Below are 19948 nucleotides of genomic sequence, written 5' to 3'. Positions count from 1 at the left end.
AGAGATCCCAGTGGTTCTGTGGAAAGCTAGATGGTGATCCAGGGAGTTGGGGCGGACAAGGAAAGGCTTTATCCCCCTCACGTCCCCACATAGAGGCTCCTACCCAGTGTTATCTCCTTCCATAGGCATTGGGAATCAAGGACCCAACAAGGCAGAAGATGGGTCCCTTTGTAGGCCTGGAAGAGGCAAGAAATGGAGCTGTCTGGGAGCCTTGTAGCTTCAGAGGGTCTAGTTGCTACATTTCCTTAACTTCCAGCCTGACCCCTGCCACCTAGCACCTTGTTCAGGAACATTGAAACTGTCCTGTATACCAGCACAGCACTGTCACTGTCGCCTGGGCACAGGCCATGAAACCGGAATGGCCCTGGATGTGGCCAGGAGTGTTGCCCCAGAAGGCCTAGATGTCTGTGTGCCCAAAGGGAGTTCTGTCAGTCACGGTCATAAGTATCATTTGAGTGTATATTGCATGACATTGCATGACAGTCACTGTGTCAAGTGATTGATACCCATCACTTCATTTAACTATAGCTAGTGACTAGTGGATTACTTCCAGTGAGCAGCAAGGAAGCAATTTCTCTTTGCCCTTGATCATGCAACCAGTTACTGGGGAGCCGGGATGCAAGTCTACTCTTTCTCCAGAGCAGCTCCTCACGGCCTGTCCTCATCGTCCCAGATGAGGCTAGCCAGCAGTTCTGTGTCCCTCAATCACTTATGAGGCTTTCTCTCTAGATGGCTTATCCCACACTGTGCCTGACATTCTAACCCACAACTCCACATAGCACTTTCTGCTTTCTGCTTTGTTGAGATTATTGGTCATAATAATGGACATCCACAACCTGTCCAGACAGGATCGACTCCTAGAGCAGAGTGCTAAGAGCTACATTTGCCACACTGTTGATGCTGCTAGGGAGAACAGAAGATCTGGCACACCCTGGTTATTCTGGATGTTTCGTGTGTTCTCTACCTGGCTGGCACAGAGGCTGGTTCCCAAGCACTGATGTTGGGTGTGACCCATCCTGTGTACCCAGCTCAGCAGAAACCTTCCAGACCACTCCAGTGGCTCACATGGCAGCCTAGGACGATGCTTAACATGCATAGCCTGCCCAGACATGCCTACTCAGGCATACTATATGCTAAGCAACAATATGGCCAAGCTGTGTACAGTCAGCTCCACCCTCTCAGGGTCTCTTTTTTTTTTTTTTTTTTCGGGTCCAGTCGTAGGGCCTGAACTCTGGGCCTGGGTGCTGTCCCTCAGCTCTTCAGCTCAAGGCTAGCGCTCTACCACTTGAGCCACAGCGCCACTTCCGGTTTTTTTTTTCTTTTTGCTTATGTGGTGCTGAGGAATTGAACCCAGGGCCTCATGCATGCAAGGCAAGCGCTCTACCACTGAGCCACCTTCCCAGCCCTCAGGGTTTCTTGAGCCAGGCACGTTTTCCTCCAGGGCTAGTGTAGGTTTCCAGTATGGGCCCTCTCTTCAGGTCTACCTGAAAACCTAAGCCTTATAAGTCCCTAGGGGCTCACCTTCCTTCCCTGGTGGTTATGAGGCCCTGAATTTCCCTGTTTGAGCTGGTGTGGTAAGAACACCCCTTGTGAGTTGCCCTTGTGGTATGCTCTTAATGGAAAAAAATCAAAGTAAATTGTAGGACTGGATATCAGAGTAGGCATATACCACATATGCCCTGTTACATACACTTACTCCTATGTTTGTATAGAAACAAAAAGGCTTATGCCTGTAATCCTAGCTACTTGGGAGGCTGAGATCAGGAGTATCACAGTTCAAGGCTAGATTGTCGGGGAGGGGGATTTCTGTCTTAAAATAATAAAAAGCCAGGAATGGCAGTGCATGCCTGTCATCCTAGCTTCACAGAAGCATAAAGAGCAGGATCGTGGTACAGACTAGCCCAGGCAATATGCAAGACCCTATTCAAAAATGAACAAAAGGTTCCAGCAGCTGGGTACCAGTGGCTCATTCCTATAACCTTAGCTACTCAGGAGGCAGAGAACAGAAGATTGTAGTTCAAAGCCAATCTAGGAAAAAATGTGAGGCTACCCATCTCAGTCAATTGATAGGTGGTGTGGTGGTCTTTGTCATCCTAGCCAAGTGAGAAGTGTAACCAGGCAGATCACATACATGTGAAACCCTCCTCGAGAAATAATGAAGGCAAAAAAGGGCTAGGGGGTGTGGCTCAAGTGGGTAGAGTGTCTGCATAGCAAGTACAGGCCCTGAGTTCAAGCCCCAGTACTGCCAAAAAGAAGGAGCTGATAGAGAGCCAGGCATGGTGATTCACTCCTGTGAGAGGCAAAGATGGGAGGATCATAGTTTGAAACCAGCTTGGATGGAAAAAAAAAATTGAGACCCTTTCTCAAAAAACAAGCTGGCGGCGCCAGTGGCACACGCCTGTAATCCTAGCTATTCAGGAGGCTGAGATCTGAGGATCCCAGTTCAAAACCAGCCTGGGCAGTAAAGTCCCTGAGACTCTTATCTCCAATTAACCACCATAAAACTGGAAATGGCATTGTGGCTCAAGTGGTAGAGCACCTGCCTTGAGCTGAAGAGCTGAGGGACAGTGCCCAGGCCCAGCTCAAGCCCCATGACTGACAAAAAAAAAAAAAAAAAAAAAATCTGGGTACGGTGGTTCACATCTGTAATCCTAGCTAAACAGGAAGTACAGTTGGATCCAGCAAGAAACTCTATTGGAAAAACACCTAAAACAAAAAGAAAAATGCTTAGGGTATGGCTTCAGTGGTAGAGCACCTCGTTACTTAGTAAGTATTGGGCACTGAGTTCAAATGCCACATAGGAGAGCGGGGAGGGAAAATAAAGAAAGAAAAGCTGATGCAGTACATACCAGATGGTTAATATAAAGAAAAGTTTTTGATCTTTTATTATACTGGCATGGTTTGAACTCAAAGCCTCATACTGGCTAGGGGAATGCTCCACCACTTGAGCCACATCCCCCAGCTTCTATGCTTTAGTTAAAAGTCTGAATGGGACTATTTGCAAAAAGAAAAAAAGAAAAAAAAAGGAAACCAATTACTGATGCCTCACACCTGTAATCCTAACTACTCAGAAGGCTGAGATCTGAGGATCACTGTTCAAAGCCAGCCTCAGCAGGAAAGTCTGTGAGACTCTTACTTCCAATTAACCACCAGAAAAACGGAAGTGGTGCTGTGTCTCAAAAGTAGTAGCTTTGAGCAAAACTCAGGGACAGTGCCCAGGCCTGAGTTCAAGCCCCATGACCCACCAAAAAGAAAGTCCATGTAGGGGTGCTTACCAGTCGCGTATCCTTCTGAATGGAAGTAAACTTTGCCTTGCTGGGGAAAAAAACGTCGAGATAGGGACATATAGAATTGTAACACCTTGTACAACTCCTTAACAATAGCAATTGCTTTGTCAATGGAGAGGTGGCAGGTTAGAATTCTAGCAGAGAGCCATTTAGCTTCAAGGCATAGTCCTAAATATAAGCTCCTGCCTTAGATGTACAACCCCAGAAGGAGGGACTAAACTGAAAGTGTAGTTGTGTTTGTTTGCGGTTATCTTCACACAAAATAACAGAAGATAGGTAAAGCTTTTCTAGGCACAGCCACTCCTTCCTCTCCCTCAACCCACAGACCTGGGGATTCTCAGAGCCTCCTGCAAATCATAGTTAACCCAGGTAGCCAAAGCTTGGTACCCCCATTACATAGGCAAGGGAAGGGACCAAGCAAGGTTTGATCAGCCCCATGCCCTGGAGCAGAGTGGTATGGTAAGGGGGCATGGCAAGAGTGCCTCCTGTCCACTAGGTGGTGCTGTCCCTCAACAGATGACAGGGTTCTGCTCTAGGCTTCCCAGAGCTGATAAAGGTTTGCAATTCCCCTGGGACTCCTCTAGACAGAGGGTCAGGGCAGCCCACCCATGGGACAGCACTCAGCATTGTTGCTTGGATTCCAGCCATGTTTAGGAGTACGTACTTACACACATATACACATACCACGGCTAGAGGAGTGTGTATTTGAGCAGCAGCCTGGCCATGTCTGCTGGGTACAAGTAGGTGTTGGATGTGCCTAGGGCATAGGCCTGCACCTTTGGGGTGATTCTGGCAGGTGAATGGTGGGCCCTCCCACTTCTTGGTCCACCGGGCCTCTGCTGGGCGGAGACCACTGTGTGACACCTTTTCTTTGCTTCCCTGTCCTCCTTGGCCCCCTCCCATCCTCTTTCTTTGTCTTTCAAGTGTATCCACTCCTTTCTTCTTTTTTGGGGGGTGGGGGTGCGGTCCTGGGGCTTGAACTCTGGGCCTGGGCGCTGTCCCTCAGCTCTATCAGCTCAAAGCTAGCACTCTACCACTTCAGCCACAACAGCACTTCCAGTGTCCACTCCTTTCTGTCTCTGTGTTTCCTTCAGCTTCCAGGAGTCCAGCCCTAGACCCCCACCTCTTGCAACTTTGATCAGGCCTTCCTGTCTCACATGGATACCTTGGCTATTAACTGTCATACTGTCTCGGTTTCTCCATTGAGCTTGGGATGTGGCTTCTTTCCAATCTTATGTCAGTGGGGCTGGCTGGGCTCTGCTAGGTACCGGGCATGGGTGGATGCAACAGTGGATAGGAGGTAATGGTCTAGAAAAGCAGGGAGTTCTGTGCGCACTATCTCCTGGTCCCACAGTGGCCAAGCAGACTTGGAAGCCAGGCAGGACCTAGCTTTGAACCAAAGGAAATCAATACTTGTCTGGGAAGGTTGCCTTTCTGAGAAGGGCAGGCTGCAGGGGGGCGGGGTGGGGGGAGCTGCAGCTTTGAGAAGCAGGCTGCAGAGTGCCAAGCCTGATTCTTTCTCATTGGTGCTGTTCCTCCTGAGCATGTGCGTGTATCGATTGCCTTTCCTGGCTATGCTATGAAGTGATACATGGTCATTGCAGAAAATGGGGGAGAGGAAGAAGCCATGGAAAAAGTATAATGGATTAAATCCTGCTATCTAGCTATAGCTGTTAACTTACTACTTTTTCTTCAATTCCCAATATATACCTGTAGGCCATACCCCTGATAAAATTATGTTTGCATTTGTGTCACAAAATTGGGACTGTACAGGATTTATTTTAGCATCTATTTCTTATTTAGGGCAATTATACTGTGCTCCAAAACAATTAGAAAACATTTTAGTGATGGCATTATATGCAGCCAACTGACTGTGCCATAATTCACTGGTCACTCTTTGCCTGTTGCATCTCTGCTTCTCATCTCTGTAATCACACTAATGGAAGCATTCATTAAGTTTCATTTTTGTGCCAAGTTTCTTGCCTAGTAACACATGAAGGTTATCCTGGTAAGTCTTCACCGTAGCCCTATGAAGTGCTGTCTTGGGCCCCACTGTTAGGAAAATTGGCCCAAAGAACCTATAACACATAACCATAAAGCTAGCCAGCATGGGTTCCATACCTACACCTACTGATGTTGTATATAAATCCTCATTATTTCAAGGTAGATTCAGGAATGGTTTACAGGACTACTTTTGTTGTTGTTGTTTTGTTTTTTGGTTTCAGTCATGGGGTTTAAACTCAGGACCTAGGCACTATACCTAAGCTTTTTTGTTCTAGTCCTGTACCATTTGAGCTGGAGCTCTACTTCCAGTTATTTGGTAGTTTATTGGAGATAAGAGTCTCATGGACTTTCCTGCCTAGGCTGGCTTTGAACCATAGTCCTTAGTCTCAGCCTCATGAATAGCTGGGATTCCAGGCATGAACCACCAGTGCCTGGCTGCGCTATGCTTTTTGTTTGTTTGTTTTTTGTGCTGGTCCTGGGGCTTGAACCAAGGGCCTAGGTGCTGTCTTGAGCCTTTGTGCTCAAGACTAGTGTTCTACCACTTGAACCACAGCTACACTTCCAGCTTTTTGGTGATGAATTGGAGATAAGTGTTACACAGACTTTGCTGGCTGGGCTGGCTTTGAATCATGATCCTCAGATCTTAGCCTCTTGAGAAGCTAGGGTTACAGGCATGAGCCACTCCACTATGCATTTTTTAAAATGTTATTAATTTACTTCATTGTTATTATAGAGGTAACGTACAGAGGGATTACAATTACATGAGTCAGATAATGAGTACATTTCCTTCTGTAGGGTCTTCTGTTCCCTCATTCCCTCCCAGTCCCTCCCTCCAGTCCCCACCCACGAGTTGTATAGTTCACATTCATCAATGTCCCCCACTATGCATTTTAAAGTAGCATAGTATTTAGGCCTTGTTTTGTTGGTTCCAGGGCTTGAACTCAAAGCCTTGTACTTGCTTGGCTGGGTTGCTTGCTTATAGCTATTGCTCTACCATTTAAGCCATACCTCCATCCCTGCATTTTACTGGTTAATTGGAGATGGAGTCTCTCACTTCATGGCCCAAGCTGGCCTCAAATCACAGTCCAATAGGTCTCAGTTTCCTGAGTGACTAGGATTACAGGAGTGAGCCACTGGTGCTTACCACTTTCTGCTGTCCTTTTGTTCTGGGATCAGGCCCCTGGTGATATCTTTCAAAGGCCACTCTGTAGCCAGCCAGTTGCCTACACAATCATTGTCTGTTTCCCTCCCTCCCTCCCTCCCTCCCTCCCTTCCTTCCTTCCTTCCTTCCTTCCTTCCTTCCTTCCTTCCTTCCTTCCTTCCTTCCTTCCTTCCTTCCTTCCTTCCTTCCTTCCTTCCTTCCTTCCTTCTCTGCTTTCACTCTGGGCTTGGGCGCTATCCCTGAGCTCTTCAGCTCTTCTGGTTTTCTGATGGATAATTGGAGATAAGAGTCTCATGGAACTTCCTGCCCAGGCTGGCTTTGAACCACAATCCTCAGATCTCAGCCTCCTGAGTAGCAGGATTAACAGGCATGAGCCACAGGCACCCAGCTTGTCTGTTTTGTTTCTGAGACCATCTTACTACGTTGGCCAGGCTGGCTTCAAACTGTGTATAGCCAGGTTGACATTGGACTCAGAATTTTCCTGCATTCACAGTGCTGAGATTTATAGGTGTATGTCATCAGGGCTGGGAAGGTGGCTCAGTGGTAGAGCACTTGCCTTGCATGCATGAGGCCCTGGGTTCAATTCCTCAGCACCACATAAGCAAAAAGAAAAAAAAGCCGGAAGTGGCGCTGTGGCTCAAGTGGTAGAGGGCTACCCTTGAGCTGAAGAGCTGAGGGACAGTGCCCAGGCCAAGAGTTCAAGCCCCACAACCGGACCCAAAAACAAACAAACCAATATATATATGTATGTGTATGTCATCCTGCACAGTGCCTACAGAATTATTTGTGTGTGTGGAGCCTTGGATGAGCCTTTGTCCCATGTCCTGGAGCTATAAGGTACTTTCTTAGACATGGTTCACTTTGTCAAGGAAGCCTCTTGTTGTTTTTCTGCCCGGAGACCTCTGTTTGGTCTGCCTCTGCTCAAGGACCTCTCTGGTCCTTGCCCCTGGGAGCAGTACACTGGCTCCCCAGGTCTGTCAAAGCCTTCATCTGCTCACATGCTCTCTAAGGAACTTCTGGGGAAAACCTTCCCACTGTGGTCACTGGACTGTCTTGGTCTCCCTCGCTTTCCTCTATAGAAGCCAGCGCTGCTGGGTATGCTCTCAGAGAGCCCAAAATAGGGCCCTTGGTCTCAGGAACCTGGAAGCTGTGGTATGGACAAGCCAGGAGGAACCAGGGCTTCTGGAAAGTGGCCCCCTCGTTCTACACTTCCTGGGTGACCCAGCTATGTTCATTACCCTGCTTGAACTTTGCAGTGCTCTGTGGGTGGAGGCGGTAGCCTGAACTTTCTCTGGAATTCTCTCAGGCTGATTTCCAGACTGTTCTTTTACTCTGAGTCCTCTTTCATTCTCCTTGGGTCATCTAGTGCCTCCACTGTCTCCCAGACCTCCATGAGAATCTTACCTTCCTGGAAAAAGTCTTCCTGATGCTCGGTGTGAGAGTTCTGTGGTGTCTGTTCTGTGCTCAGCTGTGTACATTCCAGCCCAGCTTCTGGCTCAGAGTGGTACTTGTTCTATTAAATGCAGACCGAGCCTCATGGAGGCCAAGTTGCTCAGAGCGGCAACTCTGCAGGCAATGGGCTGACTGGGCCCCTTCCTCCCTGCCTTGGGTCCCGGCCCCTACATGACACAGATCGTCTGCTGCTGCTCTGGATCTCCTCTCCCCAGAGTGCCTGGGAGGCTTCTCCCACAGGCCCTAAGCAGAAACAGACTAGAGCTGAAATTACTGTCAGACCCAGGGAGAATTCCAGTTATGGGATGGGAAGCTAATCTTTTTCTAACTTTAATCAACACTTAGATGAGAATTACCTGTAACCTAATAACAAAAGTAAGGCAGAAATACCTATACATTGAAACAAGAAATCAACCTAGGGCTGGGAAGGTGGCTCAGTGGTAGAGCACTTGCCTTACATGCTCAAGGCCCTGGGTTCGATTCCTCAGCACCACATAAGCAAAAAGAAAAAAGCCGGAAGTGGCACTGTGGCTCAAATGGTAGAGCGCTAGCCTTGAGCTGAAGAGCTGAGGGACAGCGCCCAGGCCCAGAGTTCAGGCCCCACGACCGGACCCCCCCCAAAAAAAAAGTAAGGCAGAAATACCTATACATTGAAACAAGAAATCAACCTAGATGTGGTATATAACTTAGGTCACTAAAAAAGAAAAAAGAGCTGGGCACTGGTGGCTCACGCCTGGAATCCTAGCTATTCAAGAGGCTGAGATCTGAGGATCATGGTTCAAAGCCAGCCCAGGCAGGATACTCAGTGAAACTCTTACCTCCAATAAACTGCTCAAAAAAGCCAGAAGTGGTGCTGTGGCTCATGTGTTAGAGCACTTGCCTTGAGCAAAAGAAGCTCAAGGACAGTGCTCAGGACCAGAGTTCAAGCCCCAGGACTAGCAAACTAATTAATTAATTAATTAATAATGGGAAATGAAGGCTCCTAAGCCCTGCCATGGCCCCAGAGAATGATGGTACCTGCCAGGTAGCCCTGAGAATTCACACTTTAAACACACTTTAAACATAGTAGTATCAGCTAATCAGGAGGCTGAGATGGGAGGATTTCCTGAGCTTAGGAGCTCCAAACCAACCTGGACAGTATCAGGAGACCCTGTAGCTGAGCACTGGTGGCTCACGCCTGTAATCCTAGCTACTCAGGAGGCTGAGATCTGAGGATTGTGGTTCAAAGCCAGCCCAGGCAGGAAAGTCCATGAGACTCTTATCTCCAATAAACCATTCAGAAAACCAGAAGTACCACTGTGGCTCAACTGGTAGAGTGCTAGCCTTGAGCTGAAGAGCTGAGGGATATTGCCCAGGCCCAGAGTTCAAGCCCTATGACTGACAAAAAACAAAACAAAAAAACAGAAGACCCTATGTCACATATATACATACATACACACACACAAACAAGAGAACACAATCTCCCAAGGTGATTCTGATATCCAGAACTTAACATTTGAAATAAGCCAGGACTTATAGGTACTAGGTGATGCTCTACCACTTGAGCTACACCCACAGCCTTGCTTTTTGTTGATTATTTTGGAAATGTAGGATAATTTTTCTTCCCTAGCTGACCTCAAATTATGACTGACCAGTTCTCAGCCTCCTGGGCGAGGCTGAGAGCAGCTGGGGTTACAGGCGTGAGCCACTGGTGTCCAGCTCTACATTCTCTTTCTTTTGTGGCACATCAGTTTTCTAGTCAAGGAGAGCTTATGTTTGAGAAGACAAATATAAGCTCATTAAAATGAGGACAATGAACATGTAGAGGTGGTGTGTGTGTGTGTGTGTCTGTCTGTCTGTCTGTCTGGGAGAGTGAGAACGAATAAGAGGGGCTTAGGAGGAACGTTTGGATTACAGCAAGGCAGGTAAAGCCTGCTGTGTCTCTACAGGTGTTACCTACGGTACTTTATGCAGAACAATCATCAGCTGCCACGTGCTCTTTATCACCTTCTGCAGGTGATAAACTGAGGTTAGATGAACAGGAACTTCCCCAAGTCAGGATCCAGCCCAGGCTCAAGTTCCACCCGTTAGGTCTTGGTGATGGAATGTGCTGAGGTAGACCAGGCCTGGAAGAGGCCTCTGTTGTTCTCTGGACCAGACCTGGCCAGTCCATGAGGCCCAAAGGCCACTGCTGGGCACCCATGGGTGACAGCTCCGCCGGGTTGCCTCAGCCTCGCTTCTCATGGTTTCATAAACACCTTCATGTCAGCCGTGGAGCCCAGTGGGCGCCATTAAGCTTGGCGCTGCTCCCACCGCCAAGATCTTGGTGAATCAGTGGCTACTGTTCCCATAGCAACTAGAGTGTCATGCTGCCTCTAGGTGAAAACTATCCCCTGGGAACTTTGGGGCATCAGCTGAGATGTACAGAACACCCGGCTTGTTGCCCTGGGTTGCTAAAAACAGCTCATGCCACCCAGGGGGAGTTGGTGTGCCTGGGAGGAGGCCCCAGTCTCATTCCCCTTGCAGGGTTCCCCTTCGAGAACCATCTGGAACCTGTTTTTCCAGGCAACATTTCCCCAGAGCTTGTAGCCTGGGCGTGCAACCTTGGGTAGCCAGATACTAGGTGGCATTCAGACAAGATAACGAGCTTGTGAGAGAGGAGCTGCTGCAGCCAACCAAACTCAAGTGCTTGGAGAAGGAGTGAAAGCGCCGAGAGCAGGAGTGCCGGGCACATTTGAAACACGCGGTTCTTTGTTCCAGCATGGCCTAGCCAGGCTGCTATGCGCACTTAGAATGGTCTGTAGGCCTGGCATTTTCTAGGTGATTTGGAAGTTATCGGTCAGTTTACTCCCTGTGCTGATGGTGACTCACAGAGGGCCCTCCTCAGTCCTGGGAATTTGGAATCTGCAGGTGTGTGTTTTTGAGCTTTCCAAGTCCTCATTGTTATGCCGGCCAGGTGTAAGGCCCCACAAGCGTGCAGGAGGTCCATGCCACCAAGTGCCCCTCACTGGAACAGTCCTGTGAAGCTGTAGCCAACCAAGGGCATGCATGGGGGAGTGTTCATTGTCTTTTGGGATGGTAGAGCAAGGCTCTCTGTCCTCAGGACACAGGGTTATCATGTGACATCGGCTTGGGAGAACTGGCTCCAAATCGTGTGTAAGCATCCATTGTGGCCTATACCACTTCTGCAAGTCCCCTTTCTCCAGTGACATTGCTTGAGGGCTGTGCCCTATCAGGTTCTCTCTGGGGCTGCAGCCTTCAGGAACTGTAGCCTCCCATCCCGTGTGTGTGTGTGTGTGTGTGTGTGTGTGTGTGTGTGTGTGTGTGTGTGTGTGTGTGTGTGTGTGTTGGCACTAGGGCTTGATTAGAGCCTCTAGCTCTTGCCTAGCTTTTTTGCTCAAAGTTAGTGCTCTACCATTTGAGTCACACTTCTACTCCTGGCTTTTTGATGGTTAATTGGAGATGAGTCTCCTGAACTTCCCTGCCTAGGCTAGCTTCACAGCTCAATCCTCAGATCTCAACCTTCTTTTATTGTTGGGGGGGGAGGGGTCTTGAACTCAGGGCCTGGGTGCTGTCCCTGAGCTTCTTTTTGCTCAAGGCTAGTGCTCTACACTTGAGCCACAGTATCATTTCCGGTTTTTGAGTGGTTCGTTGGAGATAGGAGTCTCATGGGAACTTTTCTGCCTGGGCTTCAAACCGTGATCCTCAGATCTCAGCTTCCTGAGTAGCTAGGATTGCAGGCATGAGTCACGAGAGCCCAACAGCTCTCAACCTTTCGAGAAGCTAAGATTACTAGTGTGACTCACTGGTGCTGGCTTCCTTATTTTGGCTTTTTGGTGGTAATTGTAGATAAATGTTTCACACACTTGCCTGCCTGGGCTGACTTTAAACTATTCCTCAGATCTCTGCTTCCTGAGTAGCTAGGATTTCAGGTGTGAGCCACTTGTGCCCAGCGGGCTATCCTTTTTTCCTAATGTACATATTAGGAGACAGTGTAGCTCTGATCTCCCTGGAATCTCCTGGGAAGAGTAGAGAGCTCCCAGACTTCCCAGCCAGGCAGTGGATGTCCTGGCTGCGTGCACTGACTTGCGGGGCTGTCGCAGCTCCACAGTCTTCTTTTGTGGTGCTTTGCATCCCTCAGCTCAACCTGAGCCTGCATGGCCAGTAGGAACATGCTCTGACCGCGCAGGAAGCACATCGAGCTAGCTGGAGGATTCATGAAAAGACTTTTGAGGGCTGGGAAGGTGGCTCAGTGGTAGAGTGCTTGCCTTGCACACATGAGGCCCTGGGTTCGATTTCTCAGCACCACAGAAGCAGAAAAAGTTGGAAGTGGCTCAAGTGGTAGAGTACTACCCTTGAGCTGAAGCGCTGAGGGACAGTGCCCAGGCCCAGAGTTCAGGCCCTGTGACCAACCAAAAAAAAAAGACCTTTAAAAGACTTCAACTTAGAGCCTCAAATAGCAAGAGTGGGGCTGGGAAGGTGGCTCAGTGGTAGAGTGCTTGCCTTGTATGCATGAGGCCCTGAGTTCAATTCCTCAGTACCACATAAGCAGAAAAAGCTGGAAGGGGCACGGTGGCTCAAGTGGTAGAAAAAATTAAAAAAAAAAAAAGCAAGAGCGAAGCCAGGCATGGTGGAACATATCTGTAATCCCAGCACTTTGGAGGCTAAACAGCAAGATCATTTTTTTTTCTCTGAAAAAAAAAGAAGGAAACGGAAAGGAAGAAGGGAAGAAGAAAAGGGAAGAAGGGAAGGGAAGGGAAAGAAAAGAAAAGGAGTGATCTCTACAAACAGGGGGACTTTGTCTAAACCATACTGCCCTTGCCCTGAGTTGGTCTGGCCAAGTGTGAATGCTGGCCTGAGCCAGACATTGGTTCTAACACGGCTGGTGTGAATTCATCCCCAGCTCACCAACAGACCAGTGACCCCATTGTCTGGCTCCCGCCTCCAGCTAGAGGCCAGCTTCCCTGTTTCTATGCTGCTGCATATTTGTCATTTTTCTCTCCCCAGTCATTTGCCTGGCTCCATTAAAAGAGCAAAGCTGGCATGGGGAGTGGGCTAGGAGGCAGCGTGGGGAGCGCTCCCTGGGCTCAGGGAGCTGGCTCCTCCCGGCACTGCTTTCCAAGTGCGCAGCATTGCTGAAGGGAAAGCAGAAGGTGAGTGCAGAGAGTAAGGCTCCTCCCGGGCGGGCACTCTGGGTTTCATGTTGAATTTCTCTAAGGTGTGCCTGGGCTGTTTTGGTAATGTTTGTGCTTTTCTTTTAATCTGGGGTCTTGGTTCAATTAAGATAGTGACAGATTGGTTCAGTTTCTTCCAGGAGGCCTGGCAAGACTTACTGTTATACGTGACTAGGGCTGGTCAGTTTCCCTTCTAAGAGAAAAGGCCAAGTACTACATAAAGGTGAAGGTATGGGTTCTGGAGCCTCTCAGTCTCATTCTCTCTCTCCCTCTTGATTCACTGAGCTGCTTCTTCCTTCTGAGCTTAGACTTCTTCAAGGTGTCCACATGCCATTTGTTTAGCTGTTTATTGCCAAATTGTCTTGACACTCTTGTCAAAAATTAATTGACTGCCAGGCATCAGTGGCTCATGCCTGTAATCCTAGCTACTCAGGAAGCTGAGATCTAAGAACTGAGATTCAGAGATTCTTATCTCCAATTAAAAGTTGGTAACCAGGCTCGATATAATCCTGGCTACTCAGGAGGCTGAGATCTGAGGATCTCGGTTCAAAGCCAGCCTGGCAGGAAAGTCCGTGAGACTCTTATCTCCAATAAACCACTAGAAAACTGGAAGTGGCGCTGTGGCTCAAGCCGTAGAGCGCTAGCCTTGAGCTGAATGGTGCAGGGACAGCACTCAAGCCCAAAGTTCAAGTGTCATGACCAACAACAACAACAACAACAAAAGATATTAATCCAGGGCTGGGAAAATACAGCTTAGCAGTAGAGTGCTTGCCAAGTATGCATGAAGCCCTGGGTTTGATTCCTCAGCACCACATAAACAGAAAGTCGGAAGTGAAGTGGTGCTGTGGTTCAAGTGGTAGAGTGCTAGCCTTGAGCAAAAGAAGCTCAGGGACAGTGCCCAGGCCTTAGTTCAAGCCTCAGGACTGACACACACTCTCTCTCTCTCTCTCTCTCTCTCTATATATATATATATATATATACATACACACACACACACACACACACACAATCTTGTCTTCTTAAGATAAATCTCAACTTGGTCAGAGTATGGAATCCCTTTTTATATGTTACTATATTTAGTTTGGTAAGTTGAGCTGCTTTTTTTTGTCGGTCACGGGGCTTGAACTCTGGGCCTGGGCACCATCCCTCAGCTCTTCAGCTCAAGGCTAGCGCTCTACCACTTGAGCCACAGCGCCACTATTGGTTTTCTGGTGGTTTATTGGAGATAAGAGTCTCACAGACTTTCCTGCCCAGGCTGGCTTTGAACTGTGATTCTCAGATCTCAGCCTCCTGAGTCACTAGGGTGACAGGCCTGAGCCACCAGCACAACAATTTGAGCATTTTTTGTTTCTACGTTTAGGAAAGATTCTGGTCTTAGGTTTTTCCTTTTTTTTTTTTTCATGGTGGTTTATTGCAGATAAGAGTCTCACAGACTTTCCTCCCTGGGTTAACTTTGAACCGAGATCCTCAGATCTCAGCCTCCCAAGTACTAGGATGACAGGCGTGAGCTACTGGCGCCTGGCTCTGGTGTTCTTTATAGTGTGTTAGAGAATGTGGGCAGGAAGAACTGAGGCTCTTGCCCTATTGTGCTTCTGCTGGGAAGGGACAAGTATAAGCTCTGAACACCAGTTAGATGGTTGGCAGGTAACTAATGGAGAGAACGGAACATCATCTTGGAATGGGCTGTTGGCCTGGAGGCAGAAGATGGGCTGCAGTGCTTCTGGGACGGCCGAGAGAAACCCAAGGGCTCTGCCATCTGTTGGTCTTCAGAGGAGGCCAGCTCCAAGGCTAGAGTTGTGATAACTAATTCAGTTAACTTATGCTCTCTTTTTGGAAACAGACCCAAATTTCATAGAGAAGAGGAAAAATTATCATCCTCAGCTTGAGGCTTATCAAGTTCATGGCCAGGCTGTCATGGAATGAGTATCTGGCTGTTCAGTGGTAAGGTTAGGTCAGAGAATGCTCTGGAGGAGCTGCCTCCTCTTTGGCCTCAAAGGAAGGAGAGTCCTTGTGGAGAGGCCTGGAAAACAACACGTCCCTTAGGAAAGGACACAGGAGAGGCCACAGCTCTGCAGACGCTTTTTGTAGCTGCAGCAGTGCATTAAGAGACCCGTGGCTTCCCAGCTTGTTGAGACAACCAGCTGGCCTGGGGGAAGGCTAGAGAGTCTTGTTCAACTTACCCGAGCCCCCAGGTGACCTTGAGAAGGTTACTTCTTTTGTGCCCTTAGAGCGCCGGGCTGGCTCCAGATCCCAGAGCTCTAGCTTCTATTCCTCCTGCAGACTCACCATTCCCTCCTGGGGAGCCAGTGCTATTTTCGCGCCTGCAGCCCACGGCAGAGGCTCAGGGTCCCTGCAAGCCCACGAGGCAGGCAAGGAAGGAAGCGAGTAGGCTGCCGCCATTCACTGCCTCAGCAGTGTCTTCAGCCGCCACCTCCCCTGCAGGCTCACTCCGACTCCTTCCCTCCCCTCCAGCCGGGAGGCAGCACTCAGAGTCAGCGTCTGTTAGGTAATGCTCAGCTGCCATGCGGGGTATGATGTAATCTGGAGTCTGTGGTTGCTAGGACAGTTCTGCTTTCAGTGATACTGCGTGGTCCTAGGACTAGGGTGAGAACTGCATGTTCCCAAGAAGATGGGAAGGATTCGTAGGGCTTCCCAGACAAGGAGCCTCATCCTAAGAAGCAAGATTGTTTGAGCTCTTCTCTAGAACCCATGTTTCTTTTCAGGAATAGAGGTGGAACGCAGGTTGGGTGGTGACAGGTTGGTTCTCTTAGCAACACATTGGTGCTGCAGTGCCCAATGAAGGAGCATCTTCGTGATGTCACATCCTGGCACTGGGCCTTCCTTCTGCAGAACCTCCTTAGGTGTCCCATTGCCTCTGTGTGGTGTGGTAGTCCAGAGGAGAGACTTTCTAGAGGTATGGACATGGTGGGGTCCACGTGCCAGAGACACCAGCACACACGCCTCACACCAGTCTACCTTTGAGTGGCCTTTCCTGTACCTGCTGTTCCAATCCACCCCTCCAGGGGGAACTCCTCCACTAACATAGATGAACAGTATCAGAAAGGCCACAAACAACCCATTATCGTTTGGAGGAGAGCTCGAAATCACTGTTTAGAAAAGGGGGAGAGAGCAGAGGGACAGAGGGACAGAGAAACAGTGGGATCTGCAGGTCACTGCAACTTGCTATAGCTGACTCCTCCTCAGGCAGGTTAGCATTTCCAGCCTCTCTCCTCCTCCCTCTTCTGGCTGTCAGAGCTTGTCTTATGAAAAACAAGACAAAGGAAGTGATTTCATGAGTGCTTGGACCAGACTCTCAGGATTAAGAAAAATAATAAGGATTGTGGATATCTTCTGTCTCTAGTGAGCCAGGCAGACAGCAGGCTGGAAATGGGCCTACCCAAGCTCCTTTGAACAAGTGTTGGCTTTGGGCAAAGGATAGCAGTTGCAAAGATGATTGGCTATTAAACATCACAGTGAAGCCAGGTGTTAGTGGCTCACTCCTGTAATCCTAGCTGCTCAGGAGGCTGAAATCTGAGGACTGCAGTTTGAAGCCAGCCCAGGCAGCAAAGTTCATGAGACTCTTTCTTCCAATTAGTGGAGCTGTGTTCAAGTGGAAGAACACTAACCTGGAGCAAAAAAAAAAAGCTCAGTTCAAGGCCCTAAGTTCAAATCCCAGAACCAGTACACACACACACACACACACTCTCTCTCTCTCTCTCTCTCTCTCTCTCTCTCTCTCTCTCTCTCTGTAATGGTTAAGATCCTGCAAAGGGACCAAACTCCTACCCCCACCCTAGTGCCATACACACAGTTCTGCTTGGCTCTGCTTTAGAACTAAAGACCCTTGTTGTGGCCGACCTCTTAACAGGGTAGCCTTGCCAGGTTTCATCTACTGCCCTGCAGCCCTGCAGCTCTGCTTTGGCATTGTTGGTCATATCTCCTGGCTAGGCTACAGGGGAAACCAGAGGGTATTCCTTGTAAGCAAAGCACACCGCTACCTAGAAAACAACCATATTAGGCCAGAAGCCAGGGGGAGATTGGAAGGGGGGAGGATTAGTGCTCCAACAGGACCGAATCCCTTGTCTGACCCAATTGTGGCCAACACCATAAGCCTACCAGCAATTCTTGTCCCTTGGTTTGCAGGTGCGGAGGATGTGGTGATGGCGTTTTCCAGGTCGGAGACAGAGGACCGGAGGCAGTAGCTCCAAGCCCATTGGAACACCCTGGAAGCTGTCAAGGGCCAAAAGATCTATGTGGCTCCTTGGCTGACTGAGTGGCAACAGACCACCTTCCCCCTCCTGTGTTCCCCACCCCAGATCCCCTGCCCCACAGCCACTCAGTGGGGCTGGCATCAAGGGAGATGCTGGTGATGCATTTAGGATTGGCTTAAAGGGATGGACTCATGATTGGCTGCAAGAAGAAACCTTTTTATTTTTAAATCTTGACCAACGGAAACCTTTTATTTTTATTTCTGACTCTTTATTTAAAAAAAAAAAAAATGCGCCTCGGTATCTGGCTTCCTAGGAAGTGCTCCGAGCTCTGGTGCTTTATTTAGGTCATTTTTTAGGAATGTGAAGAGGCCTGATTGGCTGTTTTAACTGGAAAAGGAATATGATTGGCTGGCTAGTGGGACACGGTCTTTTCTTTGATTGGCTGCAGGTGTTCTGCTGATATCAACAGCTTCTCTATTCTGAATGCAGAAAACAGGGTTTGGGACTTGGTGGTTATATTTGACTTGAAAGAAGAAAAAAAAAAGAGAGAAACCAAATGAGCTTTGCAATATTTATTACGCAAAGAGCTTGCTGCTGCCTTCACGTATTGGGTTAGTGTTAGAATTGGATGGGCATTCAGTATGTGTATTTGGTTTCCCATTGGCTCACTCCTGACTCCCGTTGCCATGGAATCCCCTCCTTCTGCTGCTAATGTAGGGCCTGGGGGTCCACCTGGAGATGGCAAGTGCTTTAGTGACCTCACCTGCCTCCAGCCCATGGACCTTAGGGATGCTGAGCAGGGTCCACAGCTGGAAAACACAGTCCTCATGGAGCTTTGTGTTGCCCTGAACCAGCAGCCCTGAGCTTAGCGGTGATCCTGAGGCAGGATGTATGTGCATCAGCTCCGTGAGTTGGCAGCCAGCCCATTTTCCCTCGGTAAGAATGGAATTTGCGTAGACACTATTGAGCCCTCTGCAGCCAGCCTGTGCTGAGAGAGTGCCAGCCGGGCAGCTCTTTCCTCTGCCGTACCTGTGTCGCACTCCCAGGCCTCTGCCTGGAGCTCCTCCTGGAAAGAAGAGCTGCTGCCCCTACTTGTAAAATCCCACAAGACTCTAGAGGTCATAGCAGGGGTCTCCCCAGGAGCCTGGAGCCCGCAGAAAAGCCCAGCTTATCTCCCATAAAGCCCAGGAGACCTTGGCTCCAAATGCCAATACAACCTAGCCAACTAGGCTCCCCCAAAATCTGCTGCCGGGATAATGAGGCCTGGGCAGCAGATGAGTTCTCTCATCTGATCCCATTGTAGTTTATTCATGTCTGCCAGGATGCCTGTCTGGGCCTCAGTGAGCAGGTCTCACCAGGCTGCCAGCCCTAGAATCATGTTTCAGCAACTCCTGAGGGGGGTTTACTAGCATTGGTGCAGGAGTCTCAACCCCACTCACCCCTGCTGCTTCACTGGGAATTGAAGGAAAAGTAGGAGGTGGCAGAAGTCCCTTTCTTGGACTGGCTGTCTGGTGGCAGGAAGACACTTGGAGCACCATTCCTCTCCTCAGGGCTTGGGGCTTCCTTGTGTCATGGATGTGTAGGAGCCCAGTGCCATCATGGCCCAGGAGTGGGTGGCACCACGTTGTCAGTGGGTGGCTTCCACCATCTTCAGCCTGGTTCCAGAAGGAGGATTTGAGCATTGGGGTTGAGATCCAAGTCTTCCACTATACATGGACTCCTGGTTATGTTAGCTGACATTAGCCTGCCAAGGCCGTTGATCCCCAAAGAACAAGGCCAGTGGGCAGGGAGGAGGGCTGCAAGGGCTTGGGAGATCTTCCCTCAGGAGAAACACACTTCACATTCACTCACTGCCAGCTCGGTGGCCTGAAGCTCTGGGTGTTTCAGATTCCTCTTCCCCCAGGTTGTAACGTCTGGAATCAGGTTTCTGGCTGTCCTCACTCTTCATACCTGCAGCTCCCATCAAGGGCCTGAGCTCCGGTCAATGGTGTGTGCTCTGCCCCAGCTTGTTCGTGTCTTGACTGCAGCCTCGCGCTTACAACAGTGACAGCCCTGGCCTGGCTCATCTAAAGAAGAAAAGTCCAAGTATTGCTGTGGCTTTATATTTCAACTAAAATATATATCTTTGGGGGGGCTGGGAGAAAGACAACAATAAAGAGTTTTCAGGAGCTCCAGTTGCGCAATCGGTTAGTGCGCGGTACTTGGAAGAGTTTTCATAGCGTGGTGAGTAAGCTGAGCTGCTTTCTCCCTTGGAGTTGGTGCCCTGGGGTATTTACACTGAGGCCTTCCCTAGGAAGGAACCAGAAGAAGGGGACAGGCAGCTCAAGCTGATGTCTGTGGCCAGGGCCAGACTCAGACTCTGCCCAACTCATAGTCCTTCGGGGAAGAAGTCTTTTGATGTTGGAAGAGTCTGAATATTATCCCCATTGACTGAGGTCACTGATCTCCAGGGGCACTTTCCTACTTCCCACTGAGCAGTCCCTCAGTGTGGGGGGATCCTGCCAACCTACACCCCACATCCATATAGCTGGTTTCAGGGGCCCAAACATCTCCACCTGTCCAGCCATCCCAGAAGTAGAGAATGTGACAGTATTCACTGTGCAATCATTCAGCTTTGGAAGCAACAATCATGTATCAGGGAATTTTCTTTTGGAAGCGTTTTCTGAAAGTTTTCATTTC

At 49.2% G+C, this 19948-nt stretch overlaps 1 protein-coding gene across 2 annotated transcripts in view; it reads left to right on the top strand.

Annotated features, from left to right (window-relative positions):
• The window catches only part of Ctnnbip1 (catenin beta interacting protein 1), a 56946-nt gene extending 39361 nt beyond the window's left edge, over window positions 1-17585 (top strand). For both annotated transcript variants that reach the window (XM_042695684.1, XM_042695685.1), the window contains exon 5: window positions 17202-17585. In XM_042695684.1, the coding sequence (XP_042551618.1) occupies window positions 17202-17260 (59 nt within the window). In that variant the 3' untranslated portion in view covers window positions 17261-17585. The remainder of the gene's footprint in view (window positions 1-17201) is intronic.
• Window positions 17586-19948: the final 2363 nt, after the last annotated feature.

Source organism: Dipodomys spectabilis, unplaced genomic scaffold (assembly GCF_019054845.1).
Source record: "Dipodomys spectabilis isolate Male_0828 unplaced genomic scaffold, ASM1905484v1 ptg000188l, whole genome shotgun sequence".
NCBI classification, from domain to species: domain Eukaryota; kingdom Metazoa; phylum Chordata; class Mammalia; order Rodentia; family Heteromyidae; genus Dipodomys; species Dipodomys spectabilis.
Note: the sequence above shows the minus strand (reverse complement) of the source record. Positions and strands in the feature narration are given on the sequence as shown.